General features: G+C 52.2%; 4 protein-coding genes across 4 annotated transcripts; 2 read left to right on the top strand and 2 right to left on the bottom strand.

The window, feature by feature from the left end:
• Window positions 1-239: 239 nt before the first annotated feature.
• On the top strand, window positions 240-3,243 carry BJX68DRAFT_272323 (uncharacterized protein; the record flags this gene model as incomplete). Its single annotated transcript, XM_071047178.1, has 4 exons — window positions 240-902; window positions 981-1,159; window positions 1,228-2,434; window positions 2,503-3,243. The coding sequence occupies 4 exons, from the start codon at window positions 240-242 to the stop codon at window positions 3,241-3,243; spliced, it is 2,790 nt and encodes a 929-aa protein (XP_070893343.1).
• Window positions 3,244-4,530: 1,287 nt separating this feature from the next.
• Window positions 4,531-6,446, top strand: BJX68DRAFT_259011 (DUF4238 domain-containing protein; the record flags this gene model as incomplete). Its single annotated transcript, XM_071043630.1, has 3 exons — window positions 4,531-5,941; window positions 6,015-6,296; window positions 6,373-6,446. The coding sequence occupies 3 exons, from the start codon at window positions 4,531-4,533 to the stop codon at window positions 6,444-6,446; spliced, it is 1,767 nt and encodes a 588-aa protein (XP_070893342.1).
• Window positions 6,447-7,040: 594 nt separating this feature from the next.
• On the bottom strand, window positions 7,041-9,103 carry BJX68DRAFT_272321 (uncharacterized protein; the record flags this gene model as incomplete). Its single annotated transcript, XM_071047177.1, has 4 exons — window positions 7,041-7,136; window positions 7,172-7,713; window positions 7,775-8,079; window positions 8,649-9,103. 4 exons carry the CDS (start codon window positions 9,101-9,103, stop codon window positions 7,041-7,043), a joined length of 1,398 nt encoding a protein of 465 aa, XP_070893341.1.
• Window positions 9,104-10,187: 1,084 nt separating this feature from the next.
• BJX68DRAFT_272320 (putative ferric-chelate reductase (Fre2)) lies at window positions 10,188-15,005 on the bottom strand (the record flags this gene model as incomplete). Its single annotated transcript, XM_071047176.1, has 4 exons — window positions 10,188-11,805; window positions 11,866-12,576; window positions 13,478-14,906; window positions 14,966-15,005. 4 exons carry the CDS (start codon window positions 15,003-15,005, stop codon window positions 10,188-10,190), a joined length of 3,798 nt encoding a protein of 1,265 aa, XP_070893340.1.
• Between the last annotated feature and the right edge of the window lie 1,504 nt (window positions 15,006-16,509).

The following is a 16,509-nucleotide window of genomic DNA, read 5'->3' as shown; positions in this document are numbered from 1 at the left end:
TTATACTGAGCGTCATGTAATTATAGCTCCGATGTTGTCAATGAATCGCCAAATAGAGGGGCCATGTCATCATCTACGATAGAAAGCCCGAAACCGCCGGGTCGTGAAGCAAGTGAATATCAACAGCCAATGCTAAATACTGTCCTTCAGCCGGGTACGATCGATTGAAACGCCTACTTTCATTGTTCCTGGCCATATCCATATTTCATCGTCCTGTATCTCTTTATCCGCAAGCAGCGATGGGGGATATTGCTGGGTTGGTAGCCCAGGCCAATGCGCGGGGTCCAACCTCGGGGTTTACAGATGTTGCCGACGAGGATGATGTCCAGCTTCCTCCTGATGTTGACCGAGCACAAGCCCGGATCTTCAGCCCTCTGCGCGTCGGTGATTTGACCCTTCAACATCGTGTCATCCACGCCGCGCTTGGTCGATCCCGCAGTGCCAATTCAATGGAAAGTCCGCTGGCTGCCAAGTACTTCAGCCAACGCACGACTCCTGGCAGTCTAATCATATCGCAGGCAACTGGCGTGGGGGCAGAATGGGCAGCCTGGCCCTGGGCGGCGGGTTTGGACACCCCAGAGCAGCAGCAGGCGCTTTCTCGGACCATCCGTGCCGTGCACGAGAAGTCTGGATACTGGTTCCAACAGCTCTTCCATGTTGGTCGGTGTACCTCGCCGGCCCTTGTGAAGCTGGCGCGAGACCGGGCAGGTTTGCCATACCCACCTCCATACTCATACCGTGGGGTGTCGGCATCGGCTGTTGCAGAGTCTGGGATCAATACACACTCTGGAGAGCCTTTTGGTGAGCCTCATCCTCTAACGGTCGAAGAAATCCATCGTATTCGAGATGACTATAAAAGAACGGCCCAAAGCTCTGTGGATGCTGGTGCAGATGGCATTGAGGTAACGGATTTATGAAGCGTTGACTTTGATGATCTCTCCGCATGGTGTACTAACTTTCTTAATGTTTCATGACGATAGGTCTTGGCGGGGAATGGGTTTTTACTTGACCAATTTCTGCATGACAATATCAATCAACGTACCGATGAATATGGCGGCAGTGTTGAGAACAGATCCCGCTTTGTGCTAGAAGTCGTGGACGCTGTTGCGGAAGTGGTTGGTTACCAACGCATTGGTGTGCGCGTAAGCCCATTTTCCAAGTCAGTCAATTGCCCAAGTCACCCTCACCCTGATCCTGAAAGCAGCATAATCACTGATGCGAGTCTAGCTTCCACGAGACCGATGGTTCTCAACCGCTGGAGCAAATACTACATCTTAGCCGCCACCTGGCCCTCCGTGGCATTGCTTATCTCCATGTTGGAGAGGCTCGCGTGTCTCGAAATCTTGATGTTGAAGCCAACCTTAGGCGACTGCTCGATAAAGGCATCGAGCAAGACGACCTCTCTTTGCGCCCATTTCGACGGTTACTTCGAGAAACCCTTCCTGAAAATCCTGCCCTCACACCAACGGTTTTGGTGGGGAACGGTGGGTATACTGCTGTGGCTGGGATTCTCACAGTTGAGCAAGATCTAGCGGATGCGGTGTCATTTGGACGACGATTCATTTCGAACCCGGATCTGGTGGAACGCCTACAGTTCGGATACCCCTTGACCCCATACGATCGGAGTACTTTCTACACGCATGGTGCAGAAGGCTATACGACGTATCCTACCTACAGGTCGACACAAGTTAGGATCTCTGAGGCAACGGATATCTCCGCGTCTGCTTCTGAGGGCACTCTCGTTGGCCATCCCCAGAAGGAACCGAAGAAGACAAAAAGGGTGGCCGTAATTGGAGCTGGAATCAGCGGCATCGTTTCCGCCGCGGCCCTGCAGCGTGTTGGTGGGTTTGATATTCAGCTCTACGAACGCCGAGGAGTGCCCGGTGGTTCTTGGGTATATGACAGGGTCTCAACTGCGGTTCCCCAATTTCCTGCAACTGACGATGCAGTAATTAATCCACCAGTACCGAAGCCAGAAGGCTCTTTACCCTTGACGCTTCGACGCTCCGTGCAGGAACGATTCCATACCACTCCATTATACTCCAACCTCCAAGCCAATATTCCGTCCATGGTTATGGGAGGAGGGAGTGTATTTGAACTTCCCACCCCCAAGAATGCTGAGAGTCCGTTTCTAAGTGGGGCGGAAGTATCTGCGGCCGTCTCGCTGAAGGCACATCAGTTTGATCATCTCATCCGGTATCATACAACCGTCGAGGATGTGGAAAAACTTTCGAATGGACGGCTGCAATTGGTTCTCCGACACGAGAATCCAGACGGCACAGATACGTGGTCAGAGGAAGTGTTTGATCATTTGATTGTCGCAAATGGGCATAACTCAGTCCCAAGAGTGCCAGATATACCGGGTCTGTCGCTATGGTCCCGCAATTTGCGCCATACTGTGACCTGGAGGTCCGGGGAAGACTTTAGAGATCAAGTATGTTTTCCCTTGCCAGTCAACATGGTATTATTCGCCGTGATGGTCACTGATGACTCTATGGGTAGAAAATCCTCATCGTTGGTACTAGCGAGAGCGCGATTGATGTCTGCTTGCAATCTCTTCCTTACGCCAGGGGCACTGTGTATGTATCTCAGAGAACGCCCCATCCCCGATTCCCGACGGTTTTCTCTCGTCCAGGCGTCGAGGTGGTGGCTACTATATCTCATTTCACTGAGGATACCGTCCATCTGACCGACGGGAGGGTCCTCACGGACATCGACACGGTGGTCTTTGCAACGGGCTATTTCTACACTTACCCATTCTTATCATCCAAGATCCGTCCCCCCCCTGTTGCAGGGTATCGCATACCTGGTTTGTATCAGCACATTTTCGATATCTATAACCCTGATACAATCGCATTTGTTGGCGTTGCCAACGCATCCCTCTCATGGCTCACATGGGAGAAATCTGCTTTTCTCATTGGCCTCTTATGGTCGGGCAAGATTCGCTTGCCCGCCAAAGCTCAGCAGGAGGAATGGGAAACTAGGCGACTTGCAGAGACTGGGGACCGACTATTTCATATTCTGGCGCGTCCCTGGGAGCGTGTGATTTACTGGGATGAACTGAATGAGCTGGCTGCGGATTATCTCCACACCGATGCTACTGACGATACTCTGCTGAGAAGCTTTCCATTTGAGTGGGTCGTGGAGTTGATGAAATCAAGAGGTCCCAAGGCCAACTTCTACGGCATTACTGACCAGATACCGGGCTGGGGATCCGTTGGGACACTACTAGTGAATGGGTAAGATTTTTTGGCTCTGCGAAGGATGATATAGCCTTATATACTAGCGTTAACATCCAAGAGATAGTGACTATCAATATACATACCTCTGCGTTGCCCTACACACAAATTACACACTAAATCCACCAACAGCCTAAGCTCGTTCCAGGATAGGGATTATGAAATCCCGGACGTTCCGTCCACACTGGTTCGCCTTCCTGGGTCCGTTCGTCATACAAGTCCTTGCCTTTCATCGTCTCGATGGCGAATAGGTCCTCTTTTAATAATCCCACACGGCGCTGGCCTTTGATCACAATGCCCTATTATCTGCATCTTCAAGCAGAGCCACTATAGGCGGGGCTTCAGCTGCCGATACCAATGCTTTCGGTCAAAACTGTTTCGATTGATCAAGTGCGCCTTAGGTCCAAAATACGATGACGTTTATGGGATACGGTAGTAGCTGTCAAAACCCCCTACCTAATTTGCTGTTCTCATTTGACAATATGGCATACCTGGTAAAATCAGAATGAGTGCACTGCATTCATCTAGATACGCAGAAGGACAGAGGAGATGCCGGCGGCGCTAAGCGTTGCAAATATGAATGCGGCAGTTTATAGCTTGAGGAGTGGTTATTTTCAACATCCCTTGTCACAGGTCCCCACGCTTTAGTCGTGGAGAGAGGTTCCCTCGGTATTGTGACTTTGATCCACCTTCAGTATAGCCACCTTGTCTCCTGTTCTGTCATTCTTGTGCTTCCGTAGCAGTGAAAGGAAATTCCTGGACAATTCAGTGTGCAATTTTGAAGTTGCGGTTGTCAGGGGTTTGTTATGTGCAGACCGAGGAACCCAGATCAAGGCTCCCTCAAGGTTTCTGTGTTGCTTAGAGTGCCTTCTATCTGACTCTCATCCGGCAGAAAGGATCCAACGCAGTTCTGCGAGTCGTCGTCTTGGGTAGGATGGTCTGTGTGCGATATATCTGACTAGCTCCCGGTCAAGTGTCTGAGTGTGAGAGGAGCTAATACGATGCGCTGGCACGAGTACGGCGTAGTGAGTGTGCGTCCATTAGCCGCCGAGAAGACCAGGGATCGCCCAGGATCCGAGTTGTCCCAACCAATCCTTTTGGACTCGGGACAGAGGGTGGTGTATTGTTGGCTAGCTACGAGCCAATCCCTCTGTTGGTGTTGGTGAGGCTGACTGCCCGCGTGAAGGAAATGGAAAACAAGGGGGGCAATATATCTGGCAGAAATCCACGCTGCCCCCGAGTAAACAGTCTCCCGACTCTTCCTTTGGAGCACAAAAGTCCTGCACGAGAGATGACATCCCCCAAGGAACAAAAGCACCACTTCATCCCTCGGTTTATACTGAGAAAGTTCGCTCCGGCGGACCAGCCCCCCGCATGGCCAGCTGCTTCGTCCAAACGAAAGCCTCGCGGTCGCGACTTCCTCGTCAATAAGATCGATGTGGAGAGCTCAATCCTGACCCAGCGCCCGGTGTCAACGGAGTTTGCTCTCGTCGACATGTACCGAGACCCCGGCTTCGACGAAAACCCATATCACCTGGAAGAGAAGCTGTCGCGACTCGAAAGCAAAGCCAGTGATATAATTAACAAAGCCGCTGAAACATTTGCACGTACACCTGTCCTTAGTTTAAAACGTCCTGAAGTCGACACTCTTCGCAAGTTCCTCTTTCTCATGAAGTATCGGAATGGCGGGATGTTTGAGCGGTATAACCATGATGACGCCCAGGACTACGATTCTGACGATCGACCGCGAATGCTACGGTACATGGACGCGAAAGGATTCTCGAAGCCACGGGACGTGTGGTTTGACAATTTGCGGCACATGCTGGATCTTGAGATGGATCCTCACAGAAACTGGAGAGGGACGTTGCGGGAGCAGATCTATCCCGACGACGCGTTGATGTTTGAGTTCCACCTCCTGCACAGTTACATGGCATTCTGCCAACCCGCAAATGGCGATGAAGAGTTCCTTCTCACCGAAAATGCATTCGGGGTATTTGAAGGCCCTTCTTCTGAGCGGCATGACATCTTGGCCGGGAAGAAGCAGGCGGTTGTCTATACGGAGTACCACAACTTCGCCCCGCTGGCCCCTCGCCTTATCATTATACTAAGAAGTGGCATATTGCCATATCCAGGAGACAGCGGTAATTATACAGAGATTCGCCAATTATTCGCAGCAGCAGTCAAATCGGCCCACATACACCCGGACCAGGCAGGATCGGTCTTGGAAGACCTCCCCGTTCGACCGTGCAAGAAAATCTACCACAGTCCACGTATTGACTCTCCGGCCTCGTTTAACGCGAATGATGAGTTCAAGTTTCTGTGCTTTAAGCTCTCTACCGCCCATATCTCCACTATTAACAATATTTTCCTCGAGGAGGCGTATCAGACTTCCTCGATTGTATATCACTCGCGAACCGCCCTTCAAGCCGCTATCGAAAGGTACTTTGTCGACGACAGACCAGGACTGAAACAGGTCATCGACATTCCTGAGGATAGGAGGCGTCTGTACTTGCGCACCTTGGAGCAGATACTCCGCACCCTGGGAGACTCTACCACGTGCAAGATCAAGTCGTTCAATTTCGCAGATGCGAGGGTGCGCATCCATATGGCACTCAACGTCGGCCGCCTAGTCGGAGTCCAAATTCTGCGTAGTCAACAACCACCTGGCTCCCTACCCCGAGAGTATATCCTTCTGAAGCCAGGTACGCATATATCTAAACCTCGGACTTCAGAGACTACCTACCGTACGCAACCCCAGGCCTAATCGTCTCTCAGGTTCAAGCGTGGAAGAATTCCGGTACGACCTCGATCAGGCAAGTCGCCTCGTAATGCTAAAGGCAAAGCTCGACGGCGCCCTGAACAAATCAGGTCTATCCGAGGCGGAGAGGTCCACTGTGCGGGTCCAAGTCCATGAATTCCTCATGTCCTTCCCTGTGGAAAGACTATGGTTCTTCTTCAAGATTCTGCGAAATTTGAGGCATTGTGACATGGATGATATCTGGACTCGTATGCCAGACCTGGAGCTCGATGGACCGGAGGATGCGTTTATTGAACATAGTGAGTGTGAGTGCGGTGGGATTTGTGGGCCGATACAGATACTTTTGTTGGAACCTGCTGACAAACCCATCTACAGCTATTGCGCATTTCCCGCCGGGTACGAAGGATATACTCGGGCGAGCCCTGTATATGACTATGATGGGACTTTGAGCTTCTTATGCAGATCAGGAAACGATGGCTAGCCACCCTAGTACAGATTGGATGCGTCAGGATGTGTTCGTTCATATTTTGTTTTCTTTTATTGCATTGGCTATATACAATACGCTGGACCTTTATCCCTTAATTAGTATGCTTGGTGGCCTCGCCCGCAATCACACTCACATCATTGAGCGTATCTCACGCCGATGGGCATCCTGATCGAGGATAAGTAAGTAGTACCCGACCAATACCCAGACTAACTATGTGGTTGCGGGCCATGTCTCGAATTAGAATTGGTCAAGCAGCGATTGAAGAGTAGACAGCTGCACTGGCGACACCCCACACGGAACACCTCGTTTACAAAGTACGGATTGGTAGGTCTAATAGAAATCGTGCAAACGCTACCATAGCACCATGTTACATTGGCGACGACAGGAGAGCACATGGAATCGATCACAGTAGAGAGAAGCAAATATAGCGACTGAATGAGACTAACTTTTCTAAGCTTCTAGTTATCGGATATGGATAATCTTCCATCACTAAAGCCAACAAGACGGTCATGCATGTTGATAGACTCGAAAAGTCGCCAGAGGTGTAATCTCGATTTCACCACACAGCCGTCCGCGGCGGAACCTCTCCCTCGTCCTTTGCTTTGCCTTTATCAATGTACCCTTGACTCTCTCCAACATCATCGTCACGGGGCTGCGACGGCTAGCGATGATCTCTATTCTGCGTACCTTCTGCTCCTGCACACCGGCCTCGTCCAAGAGTCCCCACGCGACATCGACCGCAAACTGGCCCACTTCTCTCAATAGGTTTCCTAGGGCCTGGCGGTCCAGTAACCTGAAATTTTCAACAGCAAACTCGGTTACGTAGAGCATTGCAGGATCCCGGTCGTCGACCGAATCAAACTTCTGGCAGTCGCGATAGATCAGACGAACGGCGGTATCCAAATCGGGAAAAATTTCCTTCTTTGATCTGAACTCATAGACGACTCTGTTCTTGAGGCGGCCCAGTGAGTATTCGGCAAGTGCAGGGAATTCGTTGGTACGAGCGAAGTTGTAAATCCGGGCGTGCACAATGATCTCTGGCGTACGACGATTTTTGGTGACCGGACGTTCGGCAGAGGGTGGGTTTTTAGGATCAGAGCCTGAGGCGGACGAGCTTGCAGGAGTCTCTGACTGGAGGGCGTTGGCGAGGTGGGAGGAGTTTGCGAGCGGTGGGCCAACAGGTAGCTTCATCTGCGGGCGAGGAGAAGGCTTCGATGAAGGCATTGCACCTGTTACTGATTAGCGATCTCTGGGGGCTCTGTTTCAGAAGCGGCGTTATTCAAGTCTCACTATTGTCACTCGACCCCTGCTGCGGGCTGCTACGCTGCCCGGAGGCCGGAGTGCCCCGCGGATATGGCCTGTTGGGTGCATGGCGGGAGTACGAGGACTTCTCCAGGTACTCAAGAACGGACTCGATGGTCGGGTTATCAAATGCCGTCCACTCGAGGGTTCCGTGCGGATTCGTATTCCAACCGTACTGAGTGTTGTCAATGATGTACTTCGATGCGGCTCCTCTGATCAGTTCGGGATCAACATCGTATCGCGTGGCCCCTTCACCGGAGTGGATCATGGTTACGGGCTTTGATGGCCAAGCACTGTGGTGATGTGAGTTAGAATTGTGGCAAGGGAATGGCGTGCATCGCAAAATGCTGGGAGATCGTACTCGTGGACCCAGCACTTGGTCCACCTCGGCCCCTTACGGGACAAGAGTCGTCGAAGGCTTTCGGCTGCCATGTAGATAAAATAATAGATGGCTGATAAGCTAATATAGAGATAGTGGTGATAATAGATGAGGTGGTGAGGCTTGAGAGTGAAAATTTAAGGAGGAGATGGCAGGTTGACGTTGGGGTGAAGATAATCCCATTTCCTCCAGCCGCAAGGCAAGTGCCATCGCATCATATCGTTCCTTCCTCCTCGTCCAACGACTCCCGTTGGTCAGATGATAATCGATGGGCCTCGTGTCGACCTTCCTTTTGACTGAATTTCTCTGTTTCGCGGCTTTTGTTGGCTCTTATCGCGGGTGATATCCTTTTTATTCCAAGATATATATTGTAGGCCTCCCAAGGGTACGGGCAAACCGGCGCCCAAAGTCCTCAGTGTATCCAAATTCAGGCCCGGCATCAAGCGCGTAACACTTCACGCGCCTATAGCTGGGAAAAGCTACATTCGGCGGTTTCCGGTCAGTCGCGTACCAGTTTCCGCCTTCTGCGACGGGTGCGGAACAGCTGTATGCTGTTCCCATTGCTCGCTCGAGATGTTCAAGTCAAAGGCGGCCAGACCCAGTCCAAACTCCTGGCCAACCCTTGTTTGTGCTTGGATGCAGAACAAAACCTGCTGTCTCTGAGTGATCGCAGTCGCGGCGATAGTCTTGGTGATGGGCGTATCGACCGACTCAACCGCAGCAACCCGACAGGTTTCAGCTAAAGCCTCAAGAACCGTCCCTGCTCTAGATCGGTCCAAAACCAGATGTATACTCGAAAATGAAAATACAATGTTCGTCGGGAAGCCATTGGCGTGGACGCAAATAATAGGGCGTTGCTTAGTCGCTGGAATAAGCGCTGGGACAGTGAGATACCCGGATGTAGGATGTGATCGAAAATCCTCATCGCGATCGAACATCGCACGGATGGCATCTCAACTTGGTACACTGGGATCTTGGGAGGGCGAGTAAATCCTCGAAGATCAGGGTCTGTGTGCATGATGTCGGGCAGCTTGTTGAATCCATTTCGGGGCGTTTGGATCGCGATTCTCGGATTGGTGCCGTTGCTGGATGTAGCATGTATGGGATATGGTCAGAGGCGCAAAACCCATGAGCTCGAAACCCACGTCCATCGTGTGCCAATCATCCTCACGTCTCCTCCAGGAGAGCAACTCACCAAGCCAAAGTTGGAGAGGAAACCAGCGTATATGTGGCATGTGATGGGATCCCGCCCAGGACGAGTAGCTAGCGATACCCCAGGCCAACCATTAGTAGGCCATTTCGATATCGACCAGCGGAAACCACGCGCCATCCCTCCAATCCTCACCAGTGGTTGCTATATGAGACCCATCTTTATCAAACATTCATAGAATATAGCTAGCGAGCGAACTCTCGATCTCTAGAATTGTTCGGAAAGCATGATGGAACTACTCAGAAACGTTATAAGGATCCTCGATTGCGTCAAGACCTCTTTGTCCTGAGCAAGTGTCTTCTTACTGGATGTATCTCGATACGAAGCCAGTTCATTAAAAGTCATCTATTCCTCCGTCCCTTCAAACTCTATTCCGGAACGCGCTTCTCGTGGAGTAGTGCTTAATGTACACATCCCCAAGGTTCTGGTGTCGGATTTGCCGGGTGGCTCTTAGGATCTTGCCGACCTCGCGGGGAATATCCCAGAAGAGCTCTGTGCTAAACTTTGTGTTTACCAAGTCATGGAAGATAATGGATTTTCTGTCATCGAATTCATAAATGAAAAAGCACTCCTGACGAAGCCATGGCTCACAACGACCACCATCAGGACGTTGGATCGTCACGAGCCATGAGCATCCTCGCCATAATCGGCTCTATCACCACGAATGGCCTTTAACCTATGCCATCATCTATGCCTTCTTTTAGGTCCGTTCAATAATGCGTCAGCTATGAAAGGTGCCCCCATGCTGGCTATTATACGCCTACCACCTCAATAAACATTCTCCATTATATACTCTACCAGTATCGAAAAGGTCACCAACTAAACGACTCCTCAACAAACGTCATAACAGCCCCTCGCTCCCTAACAACCCTCGCCACCTCCCTCCTTACCTCATCCGCCATCTCCGCCGGCCCACTAACAACAACCGTGATACCCACACTGGGCGCGCGCGCGGCCTCGTCCTCGAGGATACTCGGGATATGCATCCGTTCCGCCGTGAAGAGAACTGGATTCAGTCGGTCAAACTCGTCGTGGCCCAGGGACTCCCGAACGGATTTGATCAGTGCGTCGCTGCGCGAGCCCCAGAACAGCTTGTGATACCCTCTGTGCTGGAGTAGGGTTGAGGTTACGGCTGTGACGCCGACGCCGCCGGCGAAGGCGAGGATGTTTGATGCGTGCGCGGGTTCGACGCCGAGGATGGAGCGCGGGTAGTAGCCTGCTTCGACGTAGACGGGGAGGGTTGTTGGGCCGCGGAGGTAGGATGTTATACCCTCGTGGGTGCGCAGGTACAATGTCAGCCCGTCATGGCGGTGGCGGTCGGGGCGGGAGGTCGGTGATAGAGACGGAGAGGTGGGGGTCGGTGTGATTTTCATATCGTCGATTGCGACGATGTTGCTTGTGGGGTTCTTGACGGTATTCGCCTCCTTATCATCCAGCGAAGCGGACGAGCTCGATGAGCTGGAGTGTGTACCGTTGGACGGGTCCGCGCGGCAGACCATCGTGTCAGCTAAAACGGAGAACGGGTGGTTCTCCCAAACTCTCCAGGTGAGCGTGGGAAAATAAAGATAGACATGCCCCTCGGCCTTGACGTCGCGGACCTCGATCTTGACATAGTCCTCATCCACAACCGTCACCTTTGCAAGACGAGAACCATGGCGCGCGAGCCGTAGAACTCGGAGGATCCGATCGAACCCCCAGATTGCCAGCGCAATGTAGATCCAGTTCTCGTACCCCCACTGCCACGCATATCGATACCAGATGTGCAAGATGCAGCCAACCATGGCGAGGAGGAAGAAGAAGACGTGCCAAGCGAGGAAGATTTCGTAGAATTGTTGGCGGATGGGGAGGACCGAGGCGGGCACCATGACGACCATGGAGAGGGTGGCAATGATACCCCAGAACCAGTAGGGGAGTTGAGACTCGGCCGTGTGGGCTCCGTCGACGTCGTAGATCTGCAGGTAGATGGCCGAGTGCAGACAGGCCTCGATGACCGCGATGACCGCGATCCACCGGTGCAGCAAGAGGAACGTACTATGGGACCAGTTTGTCACCCATAGCAGGACGTTATTCCGGCTCGAGTAGAGGACGAGGAGCGGGAGATTTGCGAAGCTGAGATATCCCGCGCGGTTGCTCACGTACGAGACGATCTCGCGTGGGCGGTCTTTGTACCATGTACTTTCGCGGGCGGACTCAATGCCGACGGAGCAGAGGACGACGTTGATGATGATGATGTATGCGATGAAGAAGGCTTGCCAGCGGGTGGGCATCATGGTCGTGTGCCAAAAGAAAGGGACGTTGTGCCGGGCGCCGATCATGGGAGGAGTGACGAACTTGGCTTCGAAACGGGCAATCCATTCTTCTCGAAAGGGGAGGAAGCGCAGCAGGGAGAATGCGATGGGGAAAATCACACCGGTAAGGAGGAGGACGAGGCTAGACAATGTGTGTTAGCACCTTTCTTTTCGAAAGATCGACAGTCACTCGGAGACAAACCCATATCTCACATGCGTGGTTTCCAGCCGGTCAAAGACTGAGAGCGTCCGATACTCGGTCTGGTAGGTCTCATCCGGTATTGTACCCACGGAATACAGAATGACAGACGAGTTGGCAATCACCGGCGGGGTCCCATTCACAGCGTCGGTGGCGGCATGAAAGGCATCCTGATAGCTCATCTTGGGGAGTGGCTGGCCCGGGATCCGGCCGACAACGTCCATCTCCCAGAATTTCTGCAGCGTTGAGTTGGCCACGTCCGTGCATTGGGTGACCATGCAGTATGCCAGTGTCTGCAGGAAGGCGTCGTTGTTGCCGTAGCACTCTGCGTCGGGGGACGAGGTCACCATCCAGCCGTCTCCCATCGGAAGGTCGACCTCTTCGTGCGAGTGGCCGTGGCGCTTCATGTGCATGTGCTCATGGGTCATATCCATCGTGCAGTTTAGCGGGTTGCTAATGGTCGCTTTGCAGGCGTAGGGGCAGGCGGGCCTGTACATGTTGATGCCATACCCGATGAAGCCATGGCCGGCGCGCCCGACAGTCACGCTGAGGGCGGGATTGACGATGAGGAGGAGCAGTGCCCATAGCGATGACACAAGCTTAAGCTCCATGGCTGGAGATGGACAGTGTAGTTCATGAATAAATCGGTTTTGCCACGAGGTTGCAAGGAGGAGCGAGGAAGCGCCCTTTATCGTGTGGGCAATCAGACCATCGCTACAAAATTCCGGATTGAGTCCCACATCAAAGTGAAACTTCCGAGGGGGAATGAGAAGAATCCTTTCACGAGTGGGGTGGCAATATGATGCTTGATATCGGACAAGCTGGTCAAAACGGGCATCGACCCTAATCCAACCTCACCCCAGATGAGCTTCTCCCTACACACAAGGCGAGAGCAATATGATGTGGTCCGCCGTCTGGAGTAATATAGGAGAGTGCTGACAGTATATACTTCAAACACTGTCAGACTGTCCGACATGACTCAAACCCCATGGCCAAAAGACTGAGGAATCTTATCTTGATGCGATGGGAGTCGTGCATACAGACTTGGCTGCTTGGCAGTCCTTGGTGCGGGAGTTTGAGCACATTTCGCAGAGCGGTTCATTCTTATTGGCCACTCGCCCACATATGAACCAGCAGTCAAATAACCCTGGTCACCAGCGAAAGTGGGGGTGATGGTTGCATCAAATGTCCGAGCGAGTGCATGCGCTGCTGTAGGGCTCGCTGACCAAGGGACAAGCGACCTCGTGTCTGGGATGCACGGGCGCCGACAGAATGTTGATCATGTACTGTTTGGGAAACGGACAATACGGAGTACTTGAACGATGTCTTGAAGATTAACCTGAGACGAGCCGTTGACAGGGATGTTGGTGGTTGAACAAGAGGGGGCTCCGTGGAGGATGGAGAAGCTGTCCGGCAGGCCGCTGAACAGTACGTGGGATCTACAAACACACATGGCAGACTACGGGGTTATGAACAAGGTGATGGTATGTGAATTTTGTCGTTTTTTTGTGTTTTTAAATACAGCGTGTGGTTCAAGCCACATGGATCAAACTAAGCCATCGTTCCTCCAACCAGATACTTTCTGAAGTCGTACTCCTTCCAAGGATCGTCGTACCCTGCATAGCCATCGCCCGATGAGATATTCTCCGAATCCGAAGAATCCTTAAACTCCGACTGATAAGTATCGAGCGGCGCGTAAATGTGTAGACCCGAAGGATCAATGTAGACCCCGTAACCATCGACCGGCCAGTGTCCTTGAGCGTCCGAAAAATCCCCGCATCCTTCATAGCCATCGAGCGGCGCGTAATTCTCATACTCCCATGTGTCGTTGTAGTCCTCCTGACCATCGACCGGCCAGTAAATCTGAGCATCCGCAAGGGAGTCGGAGAGTTTATAACCACCAAGCGGTCCGTAGTTGTCGAAATCTCCAGGGTCGTTGTACTCCTGATGGCCATCATCCGACGAGTAGTTCTGGTAATCCCAAGCATCTTCCCCTCCCAAATTATCCTCACTCCATCCGCCGGCGTCAACACCAGGGTCTGTAGTGTCGAGTTGTTCCTCATCGAACTCCTCCTCAAATTCCACATCATCCCATCCCACCGGCGCCAGCGTCATATGCCACCCACCCTTGAACTTGGCCGACTGCGACGACCGAATCCGATTGTCCACCTCTCCATCAACCAGTTTCCTCCAAAGGGGCGTCAGCCACCCGTCATACACACTCCACAACTTCGGCAGCATCCTCACATCCTCGATACAATACTTCAGTACCTCCTCAGACAGCGGCCGCTGATTAAACACCTCAAAGCTCCCACCATGCTCTGGAGCGAATAGCTTCCGTCCCTTTTCCTTTGTCTCGAGCCACTTATCGATACTGGCTTGTCCGTCGGTCCACTCGGTGTATGGGATGTTCCACCGGATGCAGTGGGCGAGACCCTTGACGTGTGTCCTTTCCCCACCGCGCGTTGCGAGCTCCATCAGTTGTAAGTCTTCGATACCGGCTAGCTTAATTCCGAAATGAGCGTAGAGGGCGTCAGAGTCGTGGCGGACGTCGAAGATTACTTTTTTGATCGTAGCGCTTTCGAGGATGTCCTTTAGGCTTGTCGTGTGCTCCGGGTGAGGCTGGCCAGGATAACAATCCCCACCCTGCGGATCGTTCTCCTCGACCTCGTCTCGTGCAAACGCCCGCTTTCCAAGTGTGTGTACGTCGATTAGGTACGTCCTGTCGTGCGGCAGAACATACATCTGCTGAATCGAAACTGTCCCGTTCCGTCCGAGATTCACTCCTTCGAGGTCGATGTATAGGGAGGGAGGGTTATTGGGCAGTCCCTCCAAGGATGTGACCAGGCCGGCTACCTGCTCGGTTGTTGAAACCCACTGCCAGCTTGGGGTGTCGCTGTCAGGGACTGTCGTCTTTTCGAATGATGCGGTGATCCGGGCCTTAGGGTCGTGGTTCAGCTTGGGGACGGGTGGGATTTGTAGTGGTGTTGTAATGGTTGATTTGAGGGGTACGAGCCCGTTGGGTCGGAGGGTTGCTTTGGGGCCTAACGTTTCGAAGTATTGTCAGGGATGGAGGAGGTGGTGTTGCTGCCTATTCACTTACCTCCCATCGGGGGTGTTTCGAGCTTCAGGATTCCGACCATTTCTCCTCGTGTAGTAAGGAGGTGGATAGGTATAGTGTGTTGAAGAAGACTATGATGATGATAATGACTCTGAGAACGCAGCAAGTGATGTCTGAATGTGAGAGTAGTGGTTGATAGCGTGTCTGTGAGTAGTGCAAGTGGATGGGAAAGCCGTACTCTGGACTCTGAGACGAAGAGATTTTCAACCCGTGGTGGAAGTCTATTCTATTAGGCGAGTTCGCCGGTCACGGAGGCTTGTTGCATGCTCAGATCTAAGTTTGTGTCAAGTTTTTCTGCAAAACTTATTTTGACTACGCCACATCCTCGCCAGAGATGGGCCCGGGAAGCGAGGTGCATAAGGCCGTCTTGGGAAGTACGCGGATAATTCCACTCTCAAATGGTTGTGCATCCCGTATTCCAGGACGTGCTTCATGTGTCCCTAACTAAGCCACGGGGGATGCAGATAGGGCGGATTAGAGAAGCCTGTGGGGGGAATGATGTCGTAGCAAGGGTGCTATCCGTGGCGCAGCATAGTGTTCTGGAAAACTTTGTCATGCCTGTCTAGGCAGCAGCGCCTTCCAGAGAGACACAGACGAGACGACCCGGAGTATGTATACCGTGTCATTCTATCTGTATGAATGGCTACGGCAACAAATGCTTCTGCTCCAGGTGCCCTAGAACAGACCTCGTATACATCTGGCTGATGAAGATGGACGCTGGACGAGCACTCAAGTCCCGAAGAGGTACCGATGACGGAGGTATTAAGAAAATCTTGTTCGACTTAAAGTTGATATTTGTGGCGCAACAGCCTTATGAACTATGGAAGCATTCTCCGCCCCTATGGAATGAGATCTAAGAGTGGGTGCAAAGGCCAAGGGGAGTTCTGGTCGGCCGAATGACAACGGGTGCGTTACTCCATTCGGTCGCTCATAAAGTTAATTAATAGGACTACATTTGACTTCGAAACCTCCCAGTTGTAGTTGTATCCGACCAATTCAAAGGTAAAACGACCTAGAATATCCTGCTGCTTGCTGCGCAGGAATAGCGATATGGCTCCCCAAGTCATCAGGTTGGCGGCAGTCAGCACTAAAAGGTTCTGAGGATGGCGAGATCATCCGAAACTAGAAGGCTTTGAATGAATATGATGAAAATCCCAGATCTGTACAGGTTCCAACCATTCAGCCATTCAGGGAGCCATGGTTCCGATCGCACTTTGACAATATCACCAGCTGCATAAATAGGTTACCAATTTCTGCGCGAGAACGCCAGGGATTTCTGGCCGTGTCCGTGAAAGGGTATGAAGCGTACTCAATCGATTTTCCCACGCAACGTATTCGAGCTAGTATCATCCATTTCCTGGCAACCTAGGACCGTTTATTTCCACTGCAGGCCCCGTGTGTAGGGTTTTTATTACTAGAGAAGCCTACACTCGCTCCTATTCTCCTTATCGTTTTGTGTTTTCGTGCTGCAACGTCATTCGAACCTAAAGCTCTATATAGGCCCTGAGCCAGACAAATTCGTCCGC

The sequence above is a fragment of the Aspergillus pseudodeflectus genome (assembly GCF_044049435.1).
Source record: "Aspergillus pseudodeflectus strain CBS 756.74 chromosome Unknown BJX68scaffold_78, whole genome shotgun sequence".
Lineage (NCBI taxonomy): Eukaryota > Fungi > Ascomycota > Eurotiomycetes > Eurotiales > Aspergillaceae > Aspergillus > Aspergillus pseudodeflectus.
This window is presented reverse-complemented; position numbering and strand designations above follow the sequence as displayed.